Here is a 26,086-nt window from a genome sequence, read left to right on the forward strand (position 1 = left end):
CCAATGCAATGACAGGCCCTGAATAAGCTGCTAAATGAAGGTACCAGAGGACCAAAGCAGACAATAGATGAAGTCAGATCAACTGTTCAGAAATATGAAAAGACAGGAACACTGCTCTTAACCGCCACTGTTTTAGATACTCACTTGGATTATAAGTGACTATTACCATGTACTGTGTGATGGCTTGTATGTGCTCAGTCCAGGAAGTGGCACCATTAGAAGGTGTGGCCCTGTTGCAATAGGTATGGCCTTGTTGGGGTGGATGTGTCAATGTGGGTGTGGGGCTTTAAGACCCTCATCCTAGCTGCCTAGAAGCCAGTCTTCCACTAGATGAAGATGTAGAACTCTCATCTCTGCCTGCACCATGCCTGCTGGGATGCTGCCATGCTCCTGCCTTGACCTCTGACCCTGTAAACCAGCCAATTAAATGTTGTTCTTTTTTTTTTTTTTTTTTTTTTTACTTTTAAAAGCCTACAGCACCCGGTATTCCCAGGCGGTCTCCCATCCAAGTACTAACCAGGCCCGACCCTGCTTAGCTTCCGAGATCAGACGAGATCGGGCGCGTTCAGGGTGGTATGGCCGTAGACAAATGTTGTTCTTGTAAGAGTTGCAATGGTGTCTGTTCACAGCAGTAAAGGCCTAAGACACACTCCAACATCCCAAGTTATTCACTATAATAAAGAAACACTCACACACAAATCCCAAATAAGACACACAGTCATATCTGTATAATCATGCCCCAAGCTAGGTTTGTGGAATTTAAACCTTATAACAAGCCAAGCTTCTGGTCCTCTCCTAACATAATACACAGAAGTATAAAGACAGAAGAGAGAGTCCCTGGAGTTGGCAAAGATGAAAGCACTGGCTAGTTTATGAATGTGTGAGTCATAGGAGAGCATTACTTGCTTGAACTACTTTAAAGCATCCAATCACAACCTTAAATAAGTGAATGGCACTGCCCTCTTTTCAATCACTCACAGGCATTTAGATGTTTTTTAAGGATTCATAATAATGATGACAATATTTTCCAATAGTATGCTAATATTCTTAACCCACTCAAGGCTTCAGGAGAACAACTAAATCTGCTTTTGAAAAATGAGGCAAATAAGTCACAAGCTGTTGTTACAGTTTGTGTCTTCTGTCTGTTCAGACTAAGCATAAAACTATGAATATTTTAAGTTTGCCATCAGCACATGTGACAAATGTGAGTCAGATCCACTAGGCACTGTGTTCCTAAATGCAAAGTTAGTAAGGGTGCCATCATTAAGAAAAATATACAAAAATCCAAAGTGGGATGAACGATCTTTAATAACACTAAAGCCCAGGAGTTTAAAAAGGAATTCAAAACCTAAACTTCTGAAGAGACAAGAATAAGAAAGGTAATTCCTAAGACAATGCATATATGAAAAAGCACTGCATATCATGAGCCATCATTGTAAACAAACCTGAGATAAAAATGATTTCTATGAGGACAAATATCCTCATTAGAAACTTCTGAGAAAGGGATACTAGAGAAGTGACTCAGTGGTTAGGAGCACTTGCTGTTCTTGAAAAGGATCCTTGGTTCCAAGCACCCACATCAGGTGACTCATAACTATCTTTAACTCCATTTCCAAAGGAACTGACATCCTCTTCTGGCCGCTGTGAATACCTGCATTCAAGTGCACATACTCATGCATAGACAGACAAAAAGACTGAGACATACAACACAGACCAGGCAGGCAGATATATGTTCATGCTTCACGCGCGTGCGCGCATACACACACCCTATCTGGGAGAGAGAGTGACAGTTCAGAAGTCAATAGCATTCCTTGCTCTTGTAAAGGACCCTGATTCCGTTCCTAGCATTTACATGGTGGCTCACAGCCATCAGCACTCCAGTTCTAGAGGATCCAACATACTCTCCTGACTTATGTGGGCACATGTACTGCACAGAAATACATGCAGACAAAATACACACATAAAATAAATCTAAAAAATAAAAATAACCTAAATTAAGTTGAGTGGTGGTGGTATATGCATTTGGTAGACAGAGGCAGAGACAGGCAGATGGAACTCTCTGAGTTTGAGCCCAGCCTGGTCTACAGAGCCAGAAATATACAGAGAAACCCTGTCTTGGCGTCAGATGGGCAGGGGAAAGGGGGCTAAATAAAAAAAAAAAAAAAAAAAAAAAATCTTCCTGAGAAGCCCAGAGCCTACGATGAGCGTGGGGTCTGTCTGTCTGTCTATTTATCTTCTCTGGGAAGCCATCAACAGCAGGCAGCTCTAGGTCTACTTTATGGCTCTTTCTGGCCTCACAGGTTGTTCTTCCTCCAGACAAGACTACTGGATAGAGCTCTAGAACAAACATAAGGCAACAGTGTTCACAGAGGTCTTCAAAGCCACTATGACAATGGCAACTGTCAAATCCTAACACAAGAGACAGACAAAAATGTTCTCTTACACCAGAAGGGCAGAGAATCAGCCCAACTATGACAAAGGTGCATTTCAGGTACTAACAGGAAACTACCTGGGATCATGAGACTAGGTTCACTCTTAGTTGGAGAAATGTTTCTGTTTGATAAAAAAAAAGCACCTCCAATTCCACAAGGTAAACAGGTCTTGCTTTCTAGCAGCTGAGAGCTAACATAAAAACTGAATTGGTGCTCTGCCTGTGAGTAATGGCAGGCTAACTGTGACAGCCTATGGGACACACTGTAGAGTACCAATTTCCTGTTTTTGGAAAATCCTTAAAACCAAAAACAATCAAAGAGACGGCTGGAGTGATGACTTAACAGTTAAGAGGACTGACTGCTCTTACAGAGGATCGGTGTCATCCCAACACCCACATGGAGTCTCTCTCTAACCCCAGTTCCAGGGGACCAGATGACCTCTTCTGACCTCCAATAGCACAACACATACATGATGTACATACATCCATGTAGGTGAAACCCATACAAATAAATGATAACCCTCCCCCAAATTTTTTATTCTTTAAAAAAGAGAGAAAGAGAAAACTTTCATATCATTAGAAGCCACACTCCACCAAAAAAGCATAGAAAATCCTCTAATGTACTTCCAAACTCATTCCAACATGAAAATTAATATTCATCCTCAGACTAGTCTGGTATATCAAATGAGCAACTCTTTACCACTAATATTAATATTTATTATCAACTTAAGCATGGGGTAAATAAAATATTAACTTTTCCATTTCAAGCAAGGGGCCATGGTATCAAAAGAAATTCTAAAAGAGTCATCGTATGTTCAGATATCTATCTAAACAAATGACATCTTTCTACTCACGTATTAGAACAGAACTTAATTAGCATGATTAAATGAAAAATAGTATCATAAAGGGCCTTAAACTTGGTTCCTATAACATAAAAGCACAATTTCACACCTAACAATGAGGACAATCTTTACATACACAAATAATAAGTGCTGTTTTTATATCAATAAGTTTTCTTCATTTGTAAATTCAGAATTATACCCAATATTTATACTTTACTCACAACACAAACTTCATGGCTTATAGATTTTATGTATTACAAATGAAAAAGCCCATGTTAAAAAATATTAAGTAAAACTGTTGCTTACTTAGAGCAAATGGGGCAATGATAAAAATACTGTATCCCCTGAGATTCTAGCTCCACTGGTCTGCAATAGAATATTTGCAATAGTGAATTTTACTGTCTCCCCGAAGTGAATCTAATGTAGCTTTGTATCAAGCTGAGGATCTGAAGGGAATTGGTACCATAAACATGGTAAAGTATCTACATTTAAAAGTGCAAGTATACAACTAAGAACTAAAGTCTCACCGATAGCTTTCTCCAACTGTAACAATCTCCACTTCACTGTCAGTTGAGGTAACATTAATTTCTTCATTGGCAGTGACCTGGGGAGTGAAGGAAGCTTCTATCACCACAACATCTTCATCAATACTTCCTGAAAACAAAAAGCAAACCTGTTTAAAAGGCATGTATATGCTAACCACTATGCAAAAATTTTTCTCTTGACCTTGAAGAGTATTAAACTAATTTCATATTAAATTATTATAAAAAAAACAATGGGAAGTTATACAGCAGCTTTGCTGTTGAAGAGCCAACAAATGAGCCTAAATAGTCAAAACCAATCCAACTTCAGAAATGTTAAGCAGAGGGCAAAGGCAGAGGCAGACAAGGGAATAAAAGAAGCTGGTGGTCAATGGTACTCTGGGTAGGAATGAGTAGTGAGTGGGAGCAAAAGGCATGAGCTTTGGAACTGGAACCACATCCCAAGAACCCTATACACTTGATCTTCTATAGATAAGCAAACTGAGAAAAAAGCATATTTGAAAGTATAAGCAAAAATATTAAGAAAATGGTAAAGATTCTATTATCAAAGTGTGTTCATCTGTAGGAATACACAGACAAATGAGACACTAAAACTCCCTTCAGGAGTTGGAGAGATGGTTCAGCAGGTAAAAGCACTTTGTTACCAAGAGTGCTGCTCTGAGTTCTATCCCTGGGGCCCAAACAATGGAAGGAGAGAACCAACTCCCAGAAATTATCCTTTGACCTTTACACGCACACTCAACAACCCACATACATACAGTAAATAAATTCATATATTTAAAAAGTTCCAATAGTAAATCCAAATAAAAACAAAATTCAACATATAACAAGGAGGCCATCTCAAACCCATAGGGGAAAAATGTTAATGGGTAACTTGAGAACAGCTGGATAGCTACATGAATCCAAATCCCCTGAACCTATCTATGTACAATGTGGGAACAGGTGGATACTTGTTGCTCAGTGGCCAGCCAGCCCAGCCAAATAATGAGCTGAAGGTTCAGTAAGACACCAACTCTTTTCAAATAAATTAAACAGGTTAAAAATATAATGAGACACCCAACTGCATGCACACAAATGTGTACCACACCAAGTAGATATAACACACACACACACAGAGTGAGTGAGTGAGTGAGTGAGTGAGTGAGTGAGTGAGTGAGTGAGAGAGAGAGAGTTATAAGAAGTCTCATATGCATATCTAAGCATATTTGACTGAAAACTCTAAGATTTTAGTGGTATAAAACAGTAAGTTTAAAAACTAAGTTAATGGGCTGGAGAGATGGCTCAGTGGTTAAGAACATTGACTGCTCTTCCAGAGGTCATGAGTTCAAATCCCAGCAACCACATGGTGGCTTACAACCATCTGCAATGGGGTCTGATACCCTCTTCTGGTGTGTGTCTGAAGACAGCTATAGTGTAATTGTGTAAATAAAAATAAATAATATTTAAAAACAAAAACAAAACAAAAAAAACTAAGTTAATGAGGGGTTGGAGAGATGGCTCAGTGGTTAAAATCACTGGCTGCTCTTGCAGAGAATCTATATTCAAATTTCAGGACACACAATGGCTCACAAGTCTGTAACTCTAGTTACAACATAAATCTAAGCAAAATATAGAATAAAATAATAAATGAAATAATTATCAAAAAATTAAAATGAACAAAACTAAGCAAATCAGTGGGTGGGTCAGGTAGGGATCACTGAACAATAACAGAAATAAAACACTAAAATGAGCATACTCTTGAACCTAAATTTATTAGATTATCTTAAAATAATTGAATTCTGTTGGACATGGTGGTACCTGCCTTTAATCTCAGCATTCAAGAGAATTTCTGTGAGTTTGAGAATAGCCTGGTCTATATAGTGAGTTCCAGAACAGCCAGGACTACACAGTGAGATCCTGCCTCAAAATAAATGTGTGTGTGTATGTGTGTGTGTGTTTGGTTTTTTAAAGTTAGGGTAACACAATGTCCAACAAGATTGCTACTAATCCAACTGACACTTCATTTTGGTTTTCTATTTATGAACAGAAATTCTTAATAAATTTAGAAGCCAAGTAATAAAGATGCATTAGGAGAGAACTATTTCAGAATTCTGGTAAACCTGATACATGAACCAATGCTTGTAAAACAATATCCAAAACTAAGTTTATTTTAGGTGGATTGGCAAAAGCGGTGGATAAGGTAAAATTGCTATATCATAGCTCTTAAAAGCACTAAAAAGGCTCAGATTTCTATCAGTCACTCAACTAGTCCACAATGCTGACACACACTGTTATACCCATGTATAAAACTACAGTGACACTGGTAGATAAAAGTAGTTAAGCTGACCCCAATACTATTCTGACTAAAGCATGCTTGACTTAGTCATCAGACCTGGACTCAAGGTCCAGTTTTTACCAATGAGGCTTTTGTCAGTCACTGGGCATATGATGCTTTTAATGTCAGTGTTCATATATCTAGAGAGAAAGAAAACTACTTCCAAAGAATGCAAGGAAGACAATTCTTTTAAAAAGCTGATATAAAAAAAAAAAAAAAAAAAAACAGCTAATCATCAATATTTCAGTTTCTTGTGAATTATAAGCTATTCTAAAATGATTCTTTAAATGCTATAATCAGAAAAACATGGAGAGGGTTAAATGAGAAACACAAAACTCTCAGAACTGCACTGTGGCTGGAGCTAGCACGTTCAGAGCATCAACCACTGTTGAGAGCAGAGGATCTGGATATAACTCCTTGGGCCTTCTGGCACAGCAGCAACAAAAAGACAGTAAAAGAAAAAGTAAGCAGACTTTGCTGTGACTATAAATGTTAATAGGATTAAACATGGGGAAAATTATTTTTACCTGTAAAAATAACCACTAAAGTAAAAGAATACTAAAAGAAAAAATTGGGCATAAGTCAATTTAAAAGTTAATCTAGTTATGTGCCAGACATTGTGGCACACTCTGGAGGCAGAAGCAAATGGCTCTCCAAGTTCAAGGCCAGCCTGGTCTACATAGTGAATTCCAGGACAGCCAAGGCTGCATCATGAGATTCTGTCTCATAATCATCATCAATGCTGTAATTGTAGCCATCATTATTGTCATTTAGTTATAATAGTTACTTATAAAACCAACTTACACACACATACAAAATCAATTGTCTTAATTTTTGTCTCTAGAAATTCTTTCAGTATCTGGAGGCAAAGTCATAGTTTGACACAGCTGATTATACTGTTTAAGAATAAAAGCTAAGAGTTTTCCATTAATTTGCTGCTCTAGTCTGTTAGTGATAAGGAGTGGTTATAAATACGAGATAAAACAATATTGGGCCATTGTACATGCAGCTGAAGTGTGTTTTGTCTTTTCTACATGGTCTAGACAGTGTTCTTGGTGCCTTATGTCTAAATGTCTTATGAGTTAGATTTACTCAATCTGTATCAAGGGTGTTTGCAGTTAATCTTTTCACTAATTAAAAATGCTAATAGCTTCAAAAAAAGAATAAAAGCTAAGAGAACTTGTTGTTTAAGAACTGGGTACAAGTACAGTGGCACTTTACAACTGCACTCCAGCCTTCTCACCTGAGGGAGCAGTGAGGTTGCTGGGGTTCTCACTGGCAGATGCACACAGATCCTCTTCTCCATCAGTGGAAGAGCTGGAAGAGGAATCGCTGCTGAGGTCGTTCTCACTGGAGCTACTAGAGCTGGAGAGAAGAGCATACTTCCTCTGAGCCAGTGCCTCCCGCTTCTTCCTCTGCACTAGCATCCTCTCCTTCTGCTTCTGTGTCCTCTGTGTGCTCTTCACCAGCCTCTTTCTGCATGGGACTCTCCTTAGTGCACTGCCATGAAAACAGGGTCTTTTCATCAACAGACTTGGCATAGGCTCTGCTTCAGTCCGAGGCCACTTGTGGGACCTTGCACTGTGACTTCTGCTTTTAGCACTCAGAACAGGCTGGGAATGTCTCACTGAGACTTCTTTATCCTCATCTGAAGTCACAGTATCAAAGTCCCCAAAATGGACACTAGATGAGGGAGAAGACAGACACTCGCTGACGGAAGAGTCATTATCCTCATCACTTGGTGTCTCTAGGTGTTGCCTCAATCCTAGGATGTCCTGATTTTCTTTGACACAGTTCTGCACATATGAGGGGCCAGCCTGCTGGCTTTTGCGCTTTTTCCTCACAACACCACTTTTTTCTTGTTCTTGCTGGTTGCCATTCATGTCCTTCTCTTGTTTTTGAGAATCATCACACAGATGAGAGAATTCATTCCCCACTTTGCTATTAATCATCTCCACTTCTGCAGGGAAGCTCTTGGTGGCCCCTAGGGGCTGTGGGTGCAGAAGGACCGCCTTCAGACTCTCTTGTGTAGTGGGCACATCAGGAGTCCCACTCTTCATAGCCACTTTTAAGGTGTAGAGCTCATTAAATTCAGGAGTCCATTGAGACATGGGAAACTTTAGAGAAGGCCTAGGAGACACAAGTCAGGCATTTAAAGAACTCAGTACATCTGTACTACACAACCAACTAGAGTGTTCAGAAGTCACAATGCAACTATTCTTCCACTTGGGGACAGTGTGACTAAGCAGAGTTAGCCACTTGACTGTTCTCATGAACTCTTCTAGTATTTCTGCTTCTATCCATGTTCACAGACACAGCTAACTAGTACACAAGTCTTGACAACTTCTAGTAACCAAATGGGCCTTGTAGTATTCCTGCTAACTTTCACAATATAGCATATTTGGTCAAAATCAAACACTTCCTTTAAAGGTTCCTTCATTATACTAGAAAAGAGAATTAGATTTCAAAAGACTGCCATCTGCCCCAACAGTCCCACCTCTGGGTACAGTCAAAGGAACCAAGTCTGCTGAACTCACACAAGCATTCTCATGTTCACAGTAGTACCAATGGCAATGGACAAATGACGGATGAAAATAATTTAGTAGATACACAATGGAATGTCATTCACCCATAAAAAAGAATGAAATTCTTTCATCTATAACAACCTAACAAAATTGTGTATCATTACCCTGGGTGAAATAAAGCAGTTGGAAAGGCACGTTGCACATGACATCACTCACATGTAGGATCAACTAAACTTTAAATCTCACAGAGGCTGAGAGCAGAATGACAGTTACCAGAGGCTGGAGAAGGGGAGGTAGGCTGGTCAATAGGTAGCAGTTACAGCTTGGTATGAACAACAAGTTCTGGTGATTATGTGCAATGAAGTGATCCCAAATGATACTGTACTTTGTGTTTCAAATGGCAAGAGAAGATTTTGAAAATTATATCCTAAGAGAATGTCTGTGGAAGCAAGTTAACCTGACTGAAACATCACACTATATACACACTTATCAAAATGTCACATGGTACTGAAAAATATCTACAATGTTTACGTTTTTATGCATCATTTAAACTAAAATTCAGGAGGCTACACTCCTCCTGAGGATCTATAGGCAGTCACTGTATGCTAGGGGAGGGAGGCATGCTCTTCTCTGGTATAGCCACTGATAAGTTGGCCACACTCCTACAAATAATCCCTTACTCACGTTCTTGTTAGCAACCTTTATGAAGCTCTAGTTCACCAACAACAACCACCAACAACCAAGATGTGAAAGCAAAAGAGGATGAAGAATCAGTCAGAGTGAGACAGGAGCGAGGGGAAACAGGTGAGTATGATTAAAATATATTACATACAAGGACAAAGACGTCGGAAGCAAAAGCCATCTTGTATGTAATTCATGTAGCTAGTAAAAACTTAAAAATGTAATTTAAGTTCTAAGAAAAGAATACAATAAAATAATCGGAAGCCAAGTGTAATCACACACTTTGGAGGCTGAAGCAAAAATGCTGCAATGAATGAAAAGCCAGTCACAACAAGACTCTTAAGAGATCACCTCCACATCCCTACCCACACCCTAAAAAAAAAAAAAAATGAATTCCAAAGACTAGTTTGTCACCATGTTTTGTGGGATACTGCCTTCAGGGTATAATACAGTCACGGCCCTCTTCCACTGTCAGCAAATCTGAGTGCCAGGAGACCTGTACAAGACTGGGCCATCAACTTTCCCTCAAAGGAAAGGGCTCATGAGGCCTACATCCTCCCAAGAGTTTACAGATAACTACTGCTGAGGCACAGGCAGTAGTAAGTCACCCCACCCCAGGATTTGCAGGCTATTAACAGCTGCTGGGGGTGGGGTGGAGGAGCAGAGGCAAGTTTATAAGGCCACATTCTTCCCCAAGAGCTGACAGTAAATAGCTGCTGTTGGGAGACAGACTGCTCCTGTAGTATAGTCACCTCCTCCCAACACACTCCAGCTAAATGAACAGGTTCACCAAGCCACAGCTGAACTGGTTGTTTCTATCATTGGTGCCCAATTGGGATAAAGAGACATTTGTTTACTTATCTTCAGAAAAGTTCATGTCTTCCCTTTGATATAGCACGTTAAAACTGTTTAATAAATACTTCCTGTACATTTAGATGGTTTTTGCATTAGATTAAATAATTAATAAAAATATAGCTTCTTTCTCCTATGACTCTATTCTTTTTCTAACAAGAACCTAATTCTAAGAGAAGCTTGACACAGCTTAGTATCAGTACTGAAAGCCCAGAGTACGAACCAGGTTGCTAAAGATCACTGTTAAAGCAGTAACACAGCAGAAAACAAAATCAAACTTCCCACAACTGAGCTAAATGTGCTTAATCATCTCACTTCTGAAACTGAGCTGCTGACCAAAAGAACATAATTTACAGCAATACCAATGTAATCTTTTAAATTTTATTATTATTGTATGCATGTTGTGTGTGGCACTTGTCCCATGGTGTGCATGTGAAGGCCACAAGACAATTTTGTGGAGTTGGTTCTCTTCACAAAGCCAATTCAGACAGCCAGGCCTAAATATAAAGCACCTTTTACCTGCTGAGCCATCTTGCTGATTCACAGTGTAATTCTGTGCATAAAAGGATGATAATGTAAGAATTGTGAACATCACTGGAAAGATAGTTACCCTAACAAGTGAAACATTGCACTAAAGTATAAAAACCTAAGCAGGGGTCAACATGGTGTATGTTTTTTGAGACAGTCTCAGTACCTTACTCAGACTCTTTCAAACTGCCAGGATCAAGAGCAGCATCTCCCTCAGCTTCAAGTAGGGGTGACAACAGGTGCATGCCACACATGGATTTACATTATTTTCAACATCAGTTTTTATTAAGCACAACATGTAATATCCAGTTTGATGAGCTTTTGTGAAACTTAGCACCCAGAAGAAGCATCATTCGTGTTCATCACCTCCATCCATCAGCAGCTAGAACCACTATCCTAACTTCCAAAATGATAGAAGTGTTTCACACGTAACACACATTTTAAAGCCACTCCTAACAAACAAAACAGGTATTTGATATCAAGGATTTTCTTCCTTCTCCATGAACAAGTTACCAAAATGCATAATCAGATTGCATGAAAGTAAAAACCGCAATGTCCTATCCCTAGAGAAAGCCATTCAACTCTTTTCTTGCTTAATTATTACAAGGGCAGGCAATGATGTTTCCAAGCTCAATCATTAAATACCACCTGCAGTAGAGTATGGAGAGCAAACACAGGCGCATAGCAAACAACAAATTTACAGGAGGCAGCTAGTCAGACCAAGACGACCATTAACTAAGGGCAAAAAAGAACCGTTCAAAATGATGAGGGAAGGAGGTTTATGACATTGGTTTCAGTAACAGATACAAATCAGTGCTGGAAAAGATGTAAAACCTGGAACCAGTCATGCATAGTGGCCCACACCTTAAATCCTAGCACTTGAAAGCAGACAGGCGTATCTCTGAGGGTTTGAGGCTAGTTTAGTTTGGTCTACAAAGCAAGTTCCAGACCAGCCAGGGATACATGGTAAGACCCTGTCTCAAAAAATAAAATAAAATAAAGACAGGAAGGAAAGAAAGAAGGAACGAAGGAAAAAAATCAGAGCCATTAATATGTTGCTGATGGGAATGTAAAATGATGTGGCCAGACTGAGAAGTAGCCTAGCCTGGACTTAATCTTTCAGGAAGTGCTAAGCTACTTCATTCTCCAGTACCAAAACCAATAGAGAATCAACTGCTGACTGAACAAACCCATGCAATGGGTTATAACTGAGTAATCAAAAGAAATTAAGTTGCTTCAAGCTACACACAAATGAACATCAAGCTAACCAATCATAAAGAATATACAGTTAGGAATAGAGATGGCTGAGCAGTTTAAGAGCACTTGCTGCTCTTACAGAGGACCACGGTTCAGTTCGCAACACATACATGACAGATCACAAGCATCTGTAATTCCCAGTTGACCTCTGTGGGCATCAGGCACAAATATGGTACACACACAACTACAAAGTACTCATACACATACAAAATTAAACCTAGTTTTTAAAAAATTGCAAAGTCTATACAGGTAAAATTTCTTAAATGTCAAATCTCTAGAGAGAAAAATTAGAATAGTGGCTGCCTAAGGCTGAATGATTTAAGAAATAGATTGTGTGAGAGAGGGCTTCTGTTTTGTTTGTTTTGGTTTTGGGTTTTTTTTTGAAATAAGTGTCTCAAATTGACTATTGTTAGCTGTTCAACTTTATGATTCTACAGAAACTGTCAACACTGGACCTCAAGAGCTGTTCTTCAACTTTGACAATGCGAAGACCAGCAACATCGGGTCTCAAACAGCTGTTACTGAAAAGTCCTAAGAAAATTATGAAGACCCTTGTGCACCAGTTTGTGGACCTCAGTAACTGAAAACTTAAGAAATGTCTTTAGAAAATTATCTGAGATTCTTTCAGAAATCCAGTTCTCCCTGAACTCTCTTAGAAGATAGTCTTTTTCTCTTCCCATCACTTTATGCTCAAAGCCAAAACGATGAACTGTCCTTGGTTAAATCTGCTCAGATTTTAATCAATTATGTCTAGTAAGATGGAAGGCAAGGCATGGTGGCCTATACCTTTAATCTCAATGCTTGGGAATTAGAGACAGGAGGATGTCTGTGAATTCTTAGCTGCATTTTCAATATGCTTAGAATTAAGTTTCTTGAGAGATTTGTGATTGAAATCTAAGAATCTATATAATACATTCAATTATGAAAAGGGTGGCTAGAGCTTTGATAACTTCATGCAGCTTGTTTTGTTCTGTTTTGTGACAAGGTCCCACCATGCAGCCAAGCTGGCCCTGAACTTGTCTGCTATCCTCTATCCTCCCCCTGAGGCTATGGAGATGAGTAAGCATATCTAGTTATATTAAATTCTTTCTCTTTTCTTGGTTAGGTCAAAAATGAAAACATTAAAAAAAAAATTATAATCTTAGCAAACTCCCTTAAATAGAAAATATAGTTAAATAAACAGCTAGTTACTAACAAAGGATTCATTATCCAAATCCTTGACTATGGGAACAAGATGAAATGTATAAACTATTACAGACAACTCAGAATTGCTCTATGAGGGATATTTCCTTTTAACTTAATTTTTAAATTTACTTAAATTTTACATGTATAATTGTAGCCTGTGTCTTAGTATTCTATTGCTGTTAAGAGACACCATAACCACAGCAACTCTTAATAAAAGAAGATTTTAATTGGGGCTGCTTATAGTTTAGAGGTTTAGTACATTATTGTCATGGTAGAAATCATAGTAGGAGTCAGGCAGACATGGTGCTGGAGAGGTGGCTGAAGAGTTTAACATCCAGATCAGCAAGCAGCAGGAAGTAAAAGATATTCCAGACCTTGCTTGAGAATTTGAAATTCCAAGACCCACCCCAATGACATAGTTTCTCCAACAAGGCAGCACCAACACTAACAAGGCCACATGTCCAAATTCCTGTAGTGTCACCACTCCCTAACGAGCAAGCATTCATATCTATGGAACCATCACAGACTACATGTACAGCATGTGCATGACTGATGGCTGTAGATGTCAAAGGAAGGGAGCAGATCCCCTTGAACTAAAGTTACAGATGATTGTGAGCCACCATGTGGGTGCAAGGAACTGGACTTGGGTCCTGTGCAAGAGCAACAAGTAATCTTAACCACTAAACCATCTCTAGCCACTAGATTGTTGTTTTCATAGTACAGAAACGAATAGGGAAGGATAAAAAACCCTCTGATAAAATTTTACAACAGAAAAACTGCACTTGTTGAAATCAACAATTCTAGAAAAGAATTGTAGAAAATAGTTGTCTGGTGGGGGGGGGGGAGGGTGAAGGCAGAAGTACACATTTAACATACCCACATTCCAAGGGCCAAAATCCACAAAAGTACACAATAATGGCCCACAAAGAATTAACAGCTGGAGTATGAACAAAGACAGTTCATAAGACACCGGAGATGATATTGAAAGAATGTAAGCCAGGGGCTGCTGGAGAGATGGCTCAGTGGTTAAGAGCATTGACTATTCTTCCAAAGATCCTGAGTTCAATTCCCAGCAACCACACAGTGGTTCACAACCATCTGTAGTGGGATCTGATGCCCTCTTCTGGTGTGGCTGAAGATAGCTACAAGTGTGTTCATATACATAAAATAAACAAAACAAAACAAACAAACAAAAAAAGAAAGTAAGCCAGAGCAAAGAAAGAGTCTATTATTTTAAGGATGAATGAGAGGGTAAATGAAGGTAAGTGACAGGAAGAAGCAAGACAGTCTAAACATTTAAAACCCTTCCCTCCCTCCCTCCCTCCCTCCCTCCCTCCCTTCCTCCCTTCCTTCCTTCCTTCCTTCCGGGTTTTCAAGACTGGGTCTCTCTGTGTGGCTCTGAGTGTCCTAGAGCTTGTTCTGTAGACCTGTCTGGCCTCAAACTCACACAGATCTGCATGCTCTGCCTCCCGAGTGCTGGGATTAAAGAGGTGCACCACCAATGCTCATCTCTTTAAGATCTGCAATTTGTATCAGCACAGTTACATTTTCAATGGCTATAGTAGCACAGTATATGGGAAAGGGGATTGAGGGACCCTAAGGGCTTTTTCTAGTCCCACACCCTCTTTACAGCTTTCCCCCTCCATGTCCATGTGGGGTCAAGGCTAGACCAAGTTCAGTTCTCCACCCACAGGCACATTTTTGGGTAAAAAATTCTCAGAATTTCTCTGGAAAGTCCAGGTAGAATTCAAATGTGTATCATGCTTGCTAGCCAATAGATTTAAAGGTCAATATGCTGAGCCAATAAGTTAGAACTGTAACCTTGCTGATGTAACCTGTGCCCATAAAAAGTATAAAAACTACTTGTAATAGCCATTTGGGTCACCTTCTCATCACTCGCCTCAAGGAAGTGATTGAGAGTTGACCCCTGCAGTAGGAAAATAAACCTCTTGCTTTTGCATAGATCTGCACTTCGTGTCTCACTCACTCAGGGGCATCTCAGAGTAAGTACTACTGACTGAGGGTTGGAATCTTACATTTGGGGCTTCATCTGGGATTCAGGGAGACACACCACCACCCCTCAACCCCTGGCAACAACCAACTAGACTGATCGGGAGGAGAAAAAAAAAAAAAAGACAGAGCTCTGCAACAGCCACCAACTCGTGTTTATCTGTTTGTCTCTCTTTTGCTTTAACTTTTGGCTGGCTAGGTCAATTGTGGTGGGCAGATGTGCCTTAAGGCCGTGACTGGGGAGAGTGGAGGACGCTTCAGGCTCCCCCTTCCCCTCTCCCCAGGGAATCCGGAGGGCTCTGCTCCTTTTGGAAATGGCAAGAAAGAGTTTCTGCAGGAGATAAAGAATCTTGCTATAACCTGGTTTCTGCGCCTGTGGCAGGGGCGAACTGTCTGTGTAGCTGATTGTTTTTCTATGTTCTTGGACTTGGACTGATGTTAGTTTTGGACCGAATCTACCCTGTTTTGTTTTGTTTTGTTTTGTTTTAAGATATTTTATTCATTTAATGTACGGAGTACACTGTTGCTGTCTTCACACACACCAGAAGAGGGCATTGGATCCCATTACAGATGGTTGTGAGCCACCATGTGGTTGCTGGGAATTGAACTCAGGACCTCTGGAAGAGCAGTCAGTGCTCTTAACCACTGAGCCATCTCTCCAGCCCCGAATCTACCCTGTTAAACATCCTAGTTAACCACTGAAGGGAAGTTAGGGAAAGAGGCGAAAACTAGTCAGTAGTAGTAAGGAAGTTAGTTATTCTCTGCTTCTCCTAATGGACCACCTTTGGAGTAGGATAGCCACCCCTAGGGACCTTCAACTTGCAGGTGATCAAAGCAGTAAAGAGTCTTTAGGCCCAGATCCCTTGGGCACTCAGCCCAAGTGCCCTATATAGTTACCCAGAAAGATCTAGTGGAGGACTCCCCCCCAACCCTTGGATAAGTCTTTTGTCTCTGAGACTCTCTCAGGTCCTGGCCATGAAGGAGAAGACCGCCGCAGAGACCAACAGAACATCCTCCAAGACTCTTCCACAGTGGATCTTCTGCTGATGGATCCTCCACTCCCTTACCCCCTACCATGGCCCTGGTTCCCACGGCCCCTCCTCAGAGATCACCCTTGAGCCCTCACCCAGTGTCCCTTTACCCCAGCCCTTCCTCTGGCCCCAGCAAGCAGGGAGGGTTGGGAGGGATCCTTGGAACCAGATCTGGCCAAGCCATCCTATGGGCCCATGGATGAGATAGCAATCAGGTCATGCACTGGCCCTTTGGTCAACTTGTACATCTGGAAGGGCCAACACCCCCTTTTCAGATAATCCCAAGGGGCTGATTAATCTCTTTGAAACCATTTTAATTACTCATCAGCTCACCTGGGATGATATCCAACAACTCATGAGTGTTCTTTATGACTAAAGAGCAAGAGGGGATAATGCAAGAAACCAGAAAGAATGTCCCCTCAAACGAGGGAGCACCATCGATTGACCAGGCTGCCATCTACAGCCTGACTACATCCCCTGACTAGACCTGACTGGGACTTTAATACAGCAGAAGGTAAAGGGCATCTGAAGGTCTACCGCCAGGCTCCACTGGCAGGTCTCAAGGGGGCTGCACAATGACCCACCAATTTGGCCAAAGTATGTGAGGTTAAGCAGAAACCAGACGAGTAACCCACAACCTTTCTAACGTGACTCATGGAGGCATTCCATCAGTATACACCCTATGACCCCCAACAAAGAACACAAAACTACTGTGACTATGGCTTTTATAGACCAGGCTAGTAGAGATATCAGAAAAAAGCTTCAGAGGCTAGAGGGACTATAGGGTAAGTGGTTGAGGGATTTAGTCAGGGTTGCTGAGAAAGTCTACCATAACAGGGAGACAGAGGAGGAGAAGGAGCAGAGGAAGAGAAAGGAAGAAGATGAAAAGGAGATGAAAAAAAAAAACATTAACTTGGCATAGTGAGCTTATGAATTTAATAAATGCTGCTCTGCTAAGTTTTAATATGGCAGATACTGCTGATAAAATTACCCATGGCCTGAGGTGAGTATTTCTATTTTGGTCAAGCTTCAAGAATGGTATATATAGCTTGATCATGCTAGCCCTTTTTGTCCTGGGAATACTTTTATTCCTGCACATCATGTTAAAGTTTGTCTTTAACAACATCAACATGTTGTTAGCCAAAAGTACATGGCTTAAACCTGAAAATGGACCCCCACCCCCCAGACAGAGTTATTAATTTAACAGGCTGGCAAGCCAAAGATGGGTAAGATTCTGCAGAGTCTTACCAACCTAAGACAGAAATGCATTGCTTTTGATAATGCATATTCTACAACAGATAAGGAAGGCATTCTTGTCAGAACAACCTAAGACAGGCTCAGACTTTATGAAATAAAAAAGGGGGAGAGCTTTTGGGGCTGCTTGGCAAGATTCTGACATTGGCCAAAGACAAGAAATTAGGCTTCAGGCAGGAATCTAAATCAGGCTAGAAAAAGGAAGTAGGCTTCAGACATGAAAATGACTTTGGGCTAGGACAGAGAAGTTGGCTCAGATATTTTGGTCATCCTAATAAGCCCTTAGAAACAGTGATCATGGGAGTGTTCACAGAACTTAAATACTGGGGCCCAACACTCAGTCCTCCTCCAAGCTAACAGGCCAGTCTCCAGCAAAAAAACCTTGGGTCTAAGGATCCACTGGCACCAAAATATATTCATGGACTATCTGAAAAACAGTGGACCTAGGAATGGACCAGGTATCCCAGTCATTTATGGTCATCCCTGACTGTCCCTACCCTCTGTTCAGGAAAGACTTACTCTCCCAGACACACTTCCTGCCCAATGGGCTGCAACTAACTGGCCCAAATGGAGAGCCTATACTCGTTCTAACAACCAGACTAGATGATGAATATAAATTATTTACCTTTACTCCAAACCACGACTTGACTTGGTGGTTGGAAATATTCCCATCAGGCTGGGGGGAAGTGGCGGAATGGGCAAAGCAAAATGTTATCCCCGTAGTGGTAGAACTCTAAGTGCAGGTTACCCCAGTGTCTCTCAGACAATATACTGTTTCAAGAGGCACAAGAAGGAATTAAGCCACACATCTCCAGGCTCCTCCAACTTGGGGTGCTGTTTGGCCTGGAACACACTGCTCAGGCCGGGCACTAACGATTACCAACCAGTCCAGGACTTATGAGAGGTAAACCACCAAGTGGTTGACATCCACCCTACTGTTCCTAAATCCTACACTCTGTTGAGTTCTTTGCCACCTTCAAATTCAATGTGATATCACAGTACACGGGTGTTGTGTGACAAAAGTTTTCCTGGAGAGACAGCACAGATATCTACTCACCCTAGATAGAGATCCCATGAAAGACCAAAGTATTGGATACCACCAAAGTGCAACTTGGTGAACCAATTAATTTTATTGGATTTTCTTACAAGAATATGGGAGAAAGGTTGCTTACAGGAACAGAAATGACTCAAAGACAGCTGCATCACCCAGGCCCACCCAGCATAACTGACAGCTCACAAACCTGGGAAACCTGGAGCACATGGCATAGCTCAACGGGTTGAGTGTCCTTTCCAAGTTGCACCCTGGTCTAAACCTCTTGCAGGCAGCTGGTCTGATCTCAGAGCCTTCTTTGAAGCTTTTCTCCTCTGAGAAAGTTTTCTTTGCTACTCAGCTTGTGTGAGGACACTTATTATTTACTTTGACAGGGAGGGGTGCCTAGTGAATCTGGCCAAATTCAGGGAATGCCTGAATATATAGAGAGTTGTTTACTTCCCTGCCTAAGGAGCTTCCCTGCAAGATAGAATGTTTCAATCCTAGAGAAAACTGTTGTGTAACACATATGCTGTAATCTCCTTATTAACACTAGTCCAGTGCCTAAATTTATAGATATGTTAACTATTAGAGAACAATCATTAAAATCCATTTCACAAAACCTGGCATTATTAAAAGTACAATAATTATTATCGTGTTAGCTTAAAAAAATCAATAAGCAAAGAATTGAAAAATAAGTCATGCACTTATATCTCACGCTTTTAATCCTAGCACTTAAGAGGCAGAGATCTGAGGGATCTCTGAGCTCAAGGCCAGCCTGGTTTACAGAATAAATTTCAGGCCAGTTAGGACTGTATTGTCTCAAAAAAAAAAAAAAAAATTGAAAACTAAGGGATTTAGCTCAGTGCTAGAGAGCTTACCTAGCTCAAAGCCCTGGTTTCAGTAACAATGAATCAGGGAAAGAAGAGTTCAGAAAACATGTAAGGAAAACAGTCTCCACACTCCCCAAGTAACTGTCTGCTAATGGTCAAAGCTTTAAACTTACAAATCAAAATTTCTTGTTTCACCTTTCAGCTCCTAAAACTGAAGTGCAAGCTGCTGCTGGGTTTCTTTGGTGACAATGAGGCACAAGCTGAAGGGTGCTCTATTTTAAAGTAACAGAAGCAAATTTGAAGATAATTGGTATTTTATATATTCATTATTATTGTTCTTATTGTTTTCTGAATGTTTAGATTATAGATCTGAGCCATCATGCTCACCTTAATGTTTTCATAATATACAGAAAGATACTTCTACAAAAAGTAAACATAGAATTAAACCACACTTCTAAATAGGGTTTTAAGTCAGCCCATCTGTGTGTGTGTGTGTGTGTGTGTGTGTGTGTGTGTGTGTGTGTGTGTGTGTGTGTTTGGTAGTACTGGGGACTGAATCCAGGGCTTCAAGGTAGGCTAAGCAAACTTTCTTGAACGGTCTTTACTGCTGTACATTGAACATCCTGAACTATATTTTTTCTCAATAATGTAAATGAATAAGTATTGCATTTTTTTTCGAAATTACAATGAAGATCTCAGAATATAAGTAAGTATACTTACTATGGTTTACACACACAGTACTTTCAGACAGGGTCTTAGTATGTAGTCACAAACTTCCAATCCTCCCTCAGATAACAGGTGTCATCAAGACCTGCTTATTCAGAACTCTTTGAAGAGAACAAGCCCACTGAAGCTGTTAGAAACAAAAACTGTTTGAAATAGGCAGTGTGAAGCAAAATTACAGTGAACCACAGTAAACATGAAAATGTTTCTGTGCTCAGTTATTCAGACAATTATGTGCTGGAGCTGTGGATAACTGGGTAATACAAAACACAAAATATTCTAAAAAAAAAAAAAAAAGCAAGATCCTGTACTCTAAGAAGCTCAGAATTTACTATTAAACAGAATCTGACTTTTGTTCCAAGATATTTGTGTTATTTACTGGAAAAACTTGATTCTAGTTGTGTTGTGGCTTAGCCCCTAGCACCCACCTTTAGTCCCTATGGCTAAACTACAGACACACGCTTAGTAGTAGACACCTTTAATCCCAAACTATGAAGGTAAAGTTAGTTTGTAAAAGGAAGCACCATGTTTGAAAGTGATGTCTGAGTGGCAGACAAAGATTTGACAGAACAGGATATGCCCAACTATCAGAAGAGAGAAGAAAGGGAAGCTATTTAAGAAAACAGTGCAGAGAGGGAAAAAAGAGGCAGTTTTAGCAGGAGAGTTTTACAAAGACAGGTTGAAGAGAGAACAAGCTAAACACAGGTAAAGTCAGAATAAACCAGAAAATGAGAAGGAGCCAGAAGATTAGAACAGATTATTAAGAGTTTGGAGCCAGAAGTGCTAAGTTGAACCAGCCAGGCAGAGCTCAGGAAGAATTAGGAAGTGGTGAGCTTAATTCAGCAGTCTCAGAGGCTGAAAATGTTCTAGGCCTACATTAGATTATACAGAGACTAGAAACTTCCAAGACTAGGCCTAGGTTAACAGACTGAGTCAGTAAGCCTAGGAGGACAATTATTAATAGTCTTTAATGCGCCAATATGCATAACATCACACTCTGGAGCAACACAGAAGATGCAGCAAATAGGAATTCTGGTACTAGATTCATGCAGACAAGATACCCAAGTCAAACTGTGAAGGAAGGGTGAAAGAACAGATGTGTCTAACAATGTATCTAACTGAATTATGTCCTAAGATGTAGGACCCTCAACTGCTGAGGAGTTTTTGTGTCTTCAGTAGGGAAAAACCAACTGGGGTCAAATTATCAAAGAATGAAGGATCACACTGTCTAACATCACTTAGAGAAATCTAATAACTAAGGGAATAAAAGGAGTAAGCTAGAAAGAAAGTCAAGACACCCAGGGAAGTTCTCCAATGAACAGGCAAAGAACAGTTTTAGCTATTTCACTGGGTTAGCATGAAAAGTAATCTTTCCACCCACTTCCTGATGCCAGATTGATAAAGAAAAGGGTGGGTTCCTATACTGTCATAACAGCTTGTCCATTTTTATTCTTTATCTCTTATTTTGAGAAAAATCTTAATTAGCAAATTAAAAACAGTTTCTAGTTTGGTCTCTAAGTGGGTACACATCCTACAATCTAAGGTATGGAATTTCAAAATAGAAAGTAAGACAAATTTTTAAAATAAAAAAATAAATCTTTTATAGAATTCACTGGCTCTTCCTTCAACTGTTATAAGAAAAAACTGTTACTCTAACCAAAACCTTTCTTAAACTACAGCTGCTATTTCACACCAGGTTTTGCACATGTAAACAAGTGAGCAAACGTAACAATAAGCTCTTCTCAAACCAGTCCACTTACTCTCTGGGTATCTGAGAAAGCAGGCAAATGTTCTGATTACTATTAACAGAACCAGAGCAAGAAAGAGGTTCTACGCCTCTTCACCTATTCTAAGCCCTAAGTCACATCTAAAGAACTTCCATGATAAAAGGGGTGGTAAGATGATTCAGATGTGAGGGCACTTGCTTCAACTCTGGCTTCAAGTTTGATGTTCACATACATCATGGTACATGTACCCTACACATGCAAACCATACACAAACACAAATGAACACACACAGCATCATCATTCTCGTTATAATTAAAAGGGACAAAAAAGGCTTTCTAGATCTTGAGAGGTAAAAAGAGAACAGTAGAGGGAAAAAAGGAGAGAGCTATCATTATTTGAAAAAGAAAATATAAGTAGAGTAAAGCCTGCACTAGCATCACTTATAAAATAACACTAATATTAGTACTTATCATTATTGATGATGATAAAGATGATTCTTTAGAAGAACTCATACCTACCTTACCCCCAAGCCAGGGCAGTTACTCTTGGCACCAAAGATAAGATTTTTTTTTTTTTAAAGGTTAAGAACAAAATGAAAAAGCCAAACTTTTTCATACTCCCCTATGACACAGACATGCTTTCCTTCAAGTTTTCTAGTAACTTTTACTTAAATTTTTATTAAATTTTATTTAACGTGTGGATGTAAACATGTCATGATGCATGTGTGTGAAGGTCAAAGGACAACTTGCAGAAGTCAGCTCTCCTTGCTCTTCACCATGCTGGATTCACAGGTCCTCAGGCTTGGCATCAAGTGCCTCTACCCATTGAGACATTTTGCAGGCCCTCTAGCTGATTTTTTTAAAACTACTTCCTAAGTGGAGCAGTAGTGGCACAGGCCTTTAGTGCCAGTACTGCAGTGGCAGGCACATCTCTAAGTTCCAGGACAGCTGAGGTTACACAGAGAAACTCTGTCAAAAACAAACAAAGCAAAGCAAACTATTTTCTAAACTGTGCTAAAGTTGTATGGTGGTATATGTCTTTAATGCCAGTGCTCAGCAGATGGAGGCAGGCAGATCTTTTGAGTTCAAGGCCAGTCTTATCTATACTTGCAAGTCCCAAGCCAACTAAAGCTACACAGTGAGACTGTCAAGAAAGAAAGAAAGAAAGAAAGAAAGAAAGAAAGAAAGAAAGAAAGAAAGAAAGAAAGAAAAGAGAAAAGAAAGAAGAAAAAAGAAAAGAGGAAGGAAAAGAAAATAACTTCCTGAACTCTGGAGGCTGTGGCAAAAAGGATGAGTTCAAAGCTAGCCTGAGCTACACAGGGAAACCATGTCACAGAAGAGAAGGCTACTTAAACCTTAGCAGAAGAGTCAGCACACTGCTGCTACCCAGCACTTAATACATCATGCTGCTGAAGACACCTCCACTGCTCATACAAATATCCAGATTCAAACTTCCTGGACTCAGAACTGAGAAGCCAAGTCTGTAGAAGCCAGTATACACACTCATTTGTGGATCCAGTAAAATGAGCAAAGATGCCTTAGGACATGACTGAGTAGGGGCTAGAGTGGTGTGGTGCTTTGTGGTTAAGAGCGGTAAGTTACTTCCCTACGAGTGAAATGAGCCAATTCAAACCAGACTAGATTGTATTAAATATAGGTTTACTGGGAAACTGTTCTCTGGCACATTTACTGGCTCCAAGGACAGAGGCAAAGTCACTATGGGGAGAGGAGAGAGGAGAGAGAGAAAGAAAGGGAAGAATGTCAGGGAGAAGGGGAACCCAACCCCTGGACTGAAATGTTCAGGATTGGGAACAGGGTATGCCAGGTAGGAACTGAGGGATGCTGGGAGAACCTGGAGGTCAAGTCTTCTTTGATATGTAAAATATGTACTTTAGTCCCTTGTCCTGTGTCTAAAATGAAACAGAGCATTTGAAGCTCTCCTATAGCTTCTGAGGACTCAAATTTGGTTTCCAGCACCTAGGTTGGATAGCTTACAACCAGAGAATGGATACCCTCTTCTGGCCTCTGCAGGTATACATGCACACATGTGGCATTGCATACACATATATGTGTACATTAAAAAAAAAAAAAAAAAAAAAAGACTAATCCTTGTGGCTAGGATCTTAGTTGTAGCATGCTTACCTAACATGCCTGACGCCCCATGCTCACTACTCAGCATTCGTAAACTTGGCATGGTGGCACACTCCTTTAATCCTTGCTCTTGGGGAAGGTAGGAGAATCAAAAGTTCAAAGTCATCTTTGCCTAACTACTGAGTTAGGGCTACATGAGATCCTACTTTTTAAGAAAAAAAAAAATTCTTTTTAACCCAAGTGAAGGAATTCCCCAGGACAAAGCTGAAACAATTTGGCAACTAAGTAAGTTGAATAAGTTAGATTCTAACTTCTAATAACAGACATTCATGAGTCCGTATTAATATATACCAACCTTCCTTCCAGAAGAAAGTCAACCTCTCACAGAAGTTAAGACAACAGCCCCTCAATCACTACCCTCAAGAGGACAAGAGGGCAACTGTGAGGAAAAACCAGGCAAATGCTAGCTCCTTCCCTGTTCACAGCTAACATCACTAATGGTCATGTGGCTACCATGGAACACTGGTAATTAAGTGATAAGGGAACTTCACAGCTGAGACATTCTTACCCCTAACCCATAATCATAATAAAAACATCCCACAAAACAAACTGAAGCAGTCTGTTAAAATACATGACAGGTGTGTAATATTGCCTTAATCTTCAAGAAAAACCTAAGAGAGACTGAAAACAGGGACTGTATTAAATATCTGGAATGTAGCTAATAGAAATGCATCAGTGTCATCTCTTTGTAGATACAGACATGGAATTGGTGGGAGGTTAACAAGGAATTGGAACTGTGTGAGGAATATAAGGGAACACTATACTGTCTTTGCCTTGTAAATGTAAAGTTACTGCAAAATCAGTTAGGAAATGAAAAAGGAAGAGAGCAGAGGTGTTATTTACAAAGCTTCCCTAGGTTCTAGAAAAGGTGGAGACAATTTAGAGACCAAGTTTCCCTTGATAATAGCTCCAAAAATTTTACACAAAAGCAAAGAAAGAGTCTAGAGCTGGAACCACCATGAGAAAAAATTCCTAAATATCTGTCATTCCATTGGAATTCCACTGACAAATTCTGCATAATCCACTTGATACAGTATAGGAAAATGACTGTCTTATGTCACCTTATATTACTATTTTATCTGAAATCTGCAAATAAGCACACCTTCTTGCATTCTCCAATAATGCATTAAAATTTACATAAAAGTGTGTTTATGTTTTATCTAGTTTTGTGATATGAAAATATAAACATTATTTGTAAAATGGTAGTAAACCTAGGTAAGTCACCAAGACAAAATATGAAAATTATGTCACTGGTTCTTGTGTGTGTGTGTGTGTGTGTGTGTGTGTGTGTGTGTGTGAGTGAGAGAGAGAGAGAGAGAGAGAGAGAGAGAGAGAGAGAGAGAGAGAGAAATGTATGTTTTTAAAATTTTGAAACATCTTTTGTAGGTAAAGATGGCCTGGAACTATGTAGCCCAGGCCAGCCTTGACCTTGCAATCCTTCTACCTCAGTCTCCTCATGTTGGGATCATAGGCTTGGGCCACTTCACCTGACTCATATAAAGTTTCAGCATGGATGGCTCCTAGTATAATCTAACTAATGTCTTTTCAAGAAGAAATTTTTAAAAATGAGGGAGGGCTACAAACACACAAATAAAAGACTACATGGAGATACAGCAAGAAGGTGGCTAACTGGAGCCAAAGAGACAGGTCTCAGTAGAAATGACCAACTGCTTGACCTTGAACTCTAGAACTCTAAGACATACAGTTTTGTTGCCTAGGTCATTGTAATAAACACTGTCTGAATACCTTAAATGTGCTTCAATGCTCTATATATTTACTATAAATACAAAGGTAAGACAGAACTGATCTTACTATGTTCTAGCCTGGCAGATAGGTGTGTCAGTGCAATTCAAATGCCATACGTATGTCAGACACAGGCTTTGAAATAAACAGTCCCAGAACCTGTCTAATCCTTAAAAGGACGTATACCAGGAAAAGCTTTCCATGAAGAAAAAGAAAATCAGTTATGGTGGCATATTCTTGTAATCCCAGCACGTAAAAGACTACAATTCAAGGTCAGCCTAGGCTACATGATGAGTTCAAGGTAGCAAGATAAATGTCTCCAAAATGAGTAAAATGGGTAAAGAAACCAAATAGCCACTCTGGGTACAAGGGGGGAAAGTTTATCCCCAACTGCCAAGGCACCTGGAGGAAGGGATCCTGGGAGCTAG

The 26,086-nt window shown here is 40.0% G+C and overlaps 1 protein-coding gene and 2 non-coding genes across 16 annotated transcripts in view; 1 reads left to right on the forward strand and 2 right to left on the reverse strand.

Moving 5' to 3' along the window:
- Rnf111 (ring finger protein 111) overlaps window positions 1-26,086 on the reverse strand; it is a 66,307-nt gene that overhangs the window by 29,761 nt on the left and 10,460 nt on the right. For 12 of the 14 annotated variants that reach the window (XM_076926201.1, XM_076926199.1, XM_076926202.1 and 9 more), the window contains 2 exons: window positions 7,373-8,259; window positions 3,801-3,927 (listed from right to left, as the gene is read on the reverse strand). In XM_076926201.1, coding sequence (XP_076782316.1) covers window positions 3,801-3,927; window positions 7,373-8,240 — 995 coding nt within the window. In that variant the 5' untranslated portion in view covers window positions 8,241-8,259. Of the gene's footprint in view, window positions 1-3,800; window positions 3,928-7,372; window positions 8,260-20,035; window positions 20,169-26,086 lie in introns of those variants that run through there. The other 2 variants (XM_076926200.1, XM_076926197.1) reach the window with 2 other exon arrangements.
- On the reverse strand, window positions 469-587 carry LOC143439866 (5S ribosomal RNA). Its single transcript, XR_013107875.1, has one exon. It is a non-coding gene; the product is annotated as a 5S ribosomal RNA (ribosomal RNA).
- Window positions 7,050-7,178, forward strand: LOC143439892 (small nucleolar RNA SNORA20). Its single transcript, XR_013107895.1, has one exon. It is a non-coding gene; the product is annotated as a small nucleolar RNA SNORA20 (small nucleolar RNA).

This window comes from Arvicanthis niloticus, chromosome 27, assembly GCF_011762505.2.
Source record: "Arvicanthis niloticus isolate mArvNil1 chromosome 27, mArvNil1.pat.X, whole genome shotgun sequence".
NCBI classification, from domain to species: domain Eukaryota; kingdom Metazoa; phylum Chordata; class Mammalia; order Rodentia; family Muridae; genus Arvicanthis; species Arvicanthis niloticus.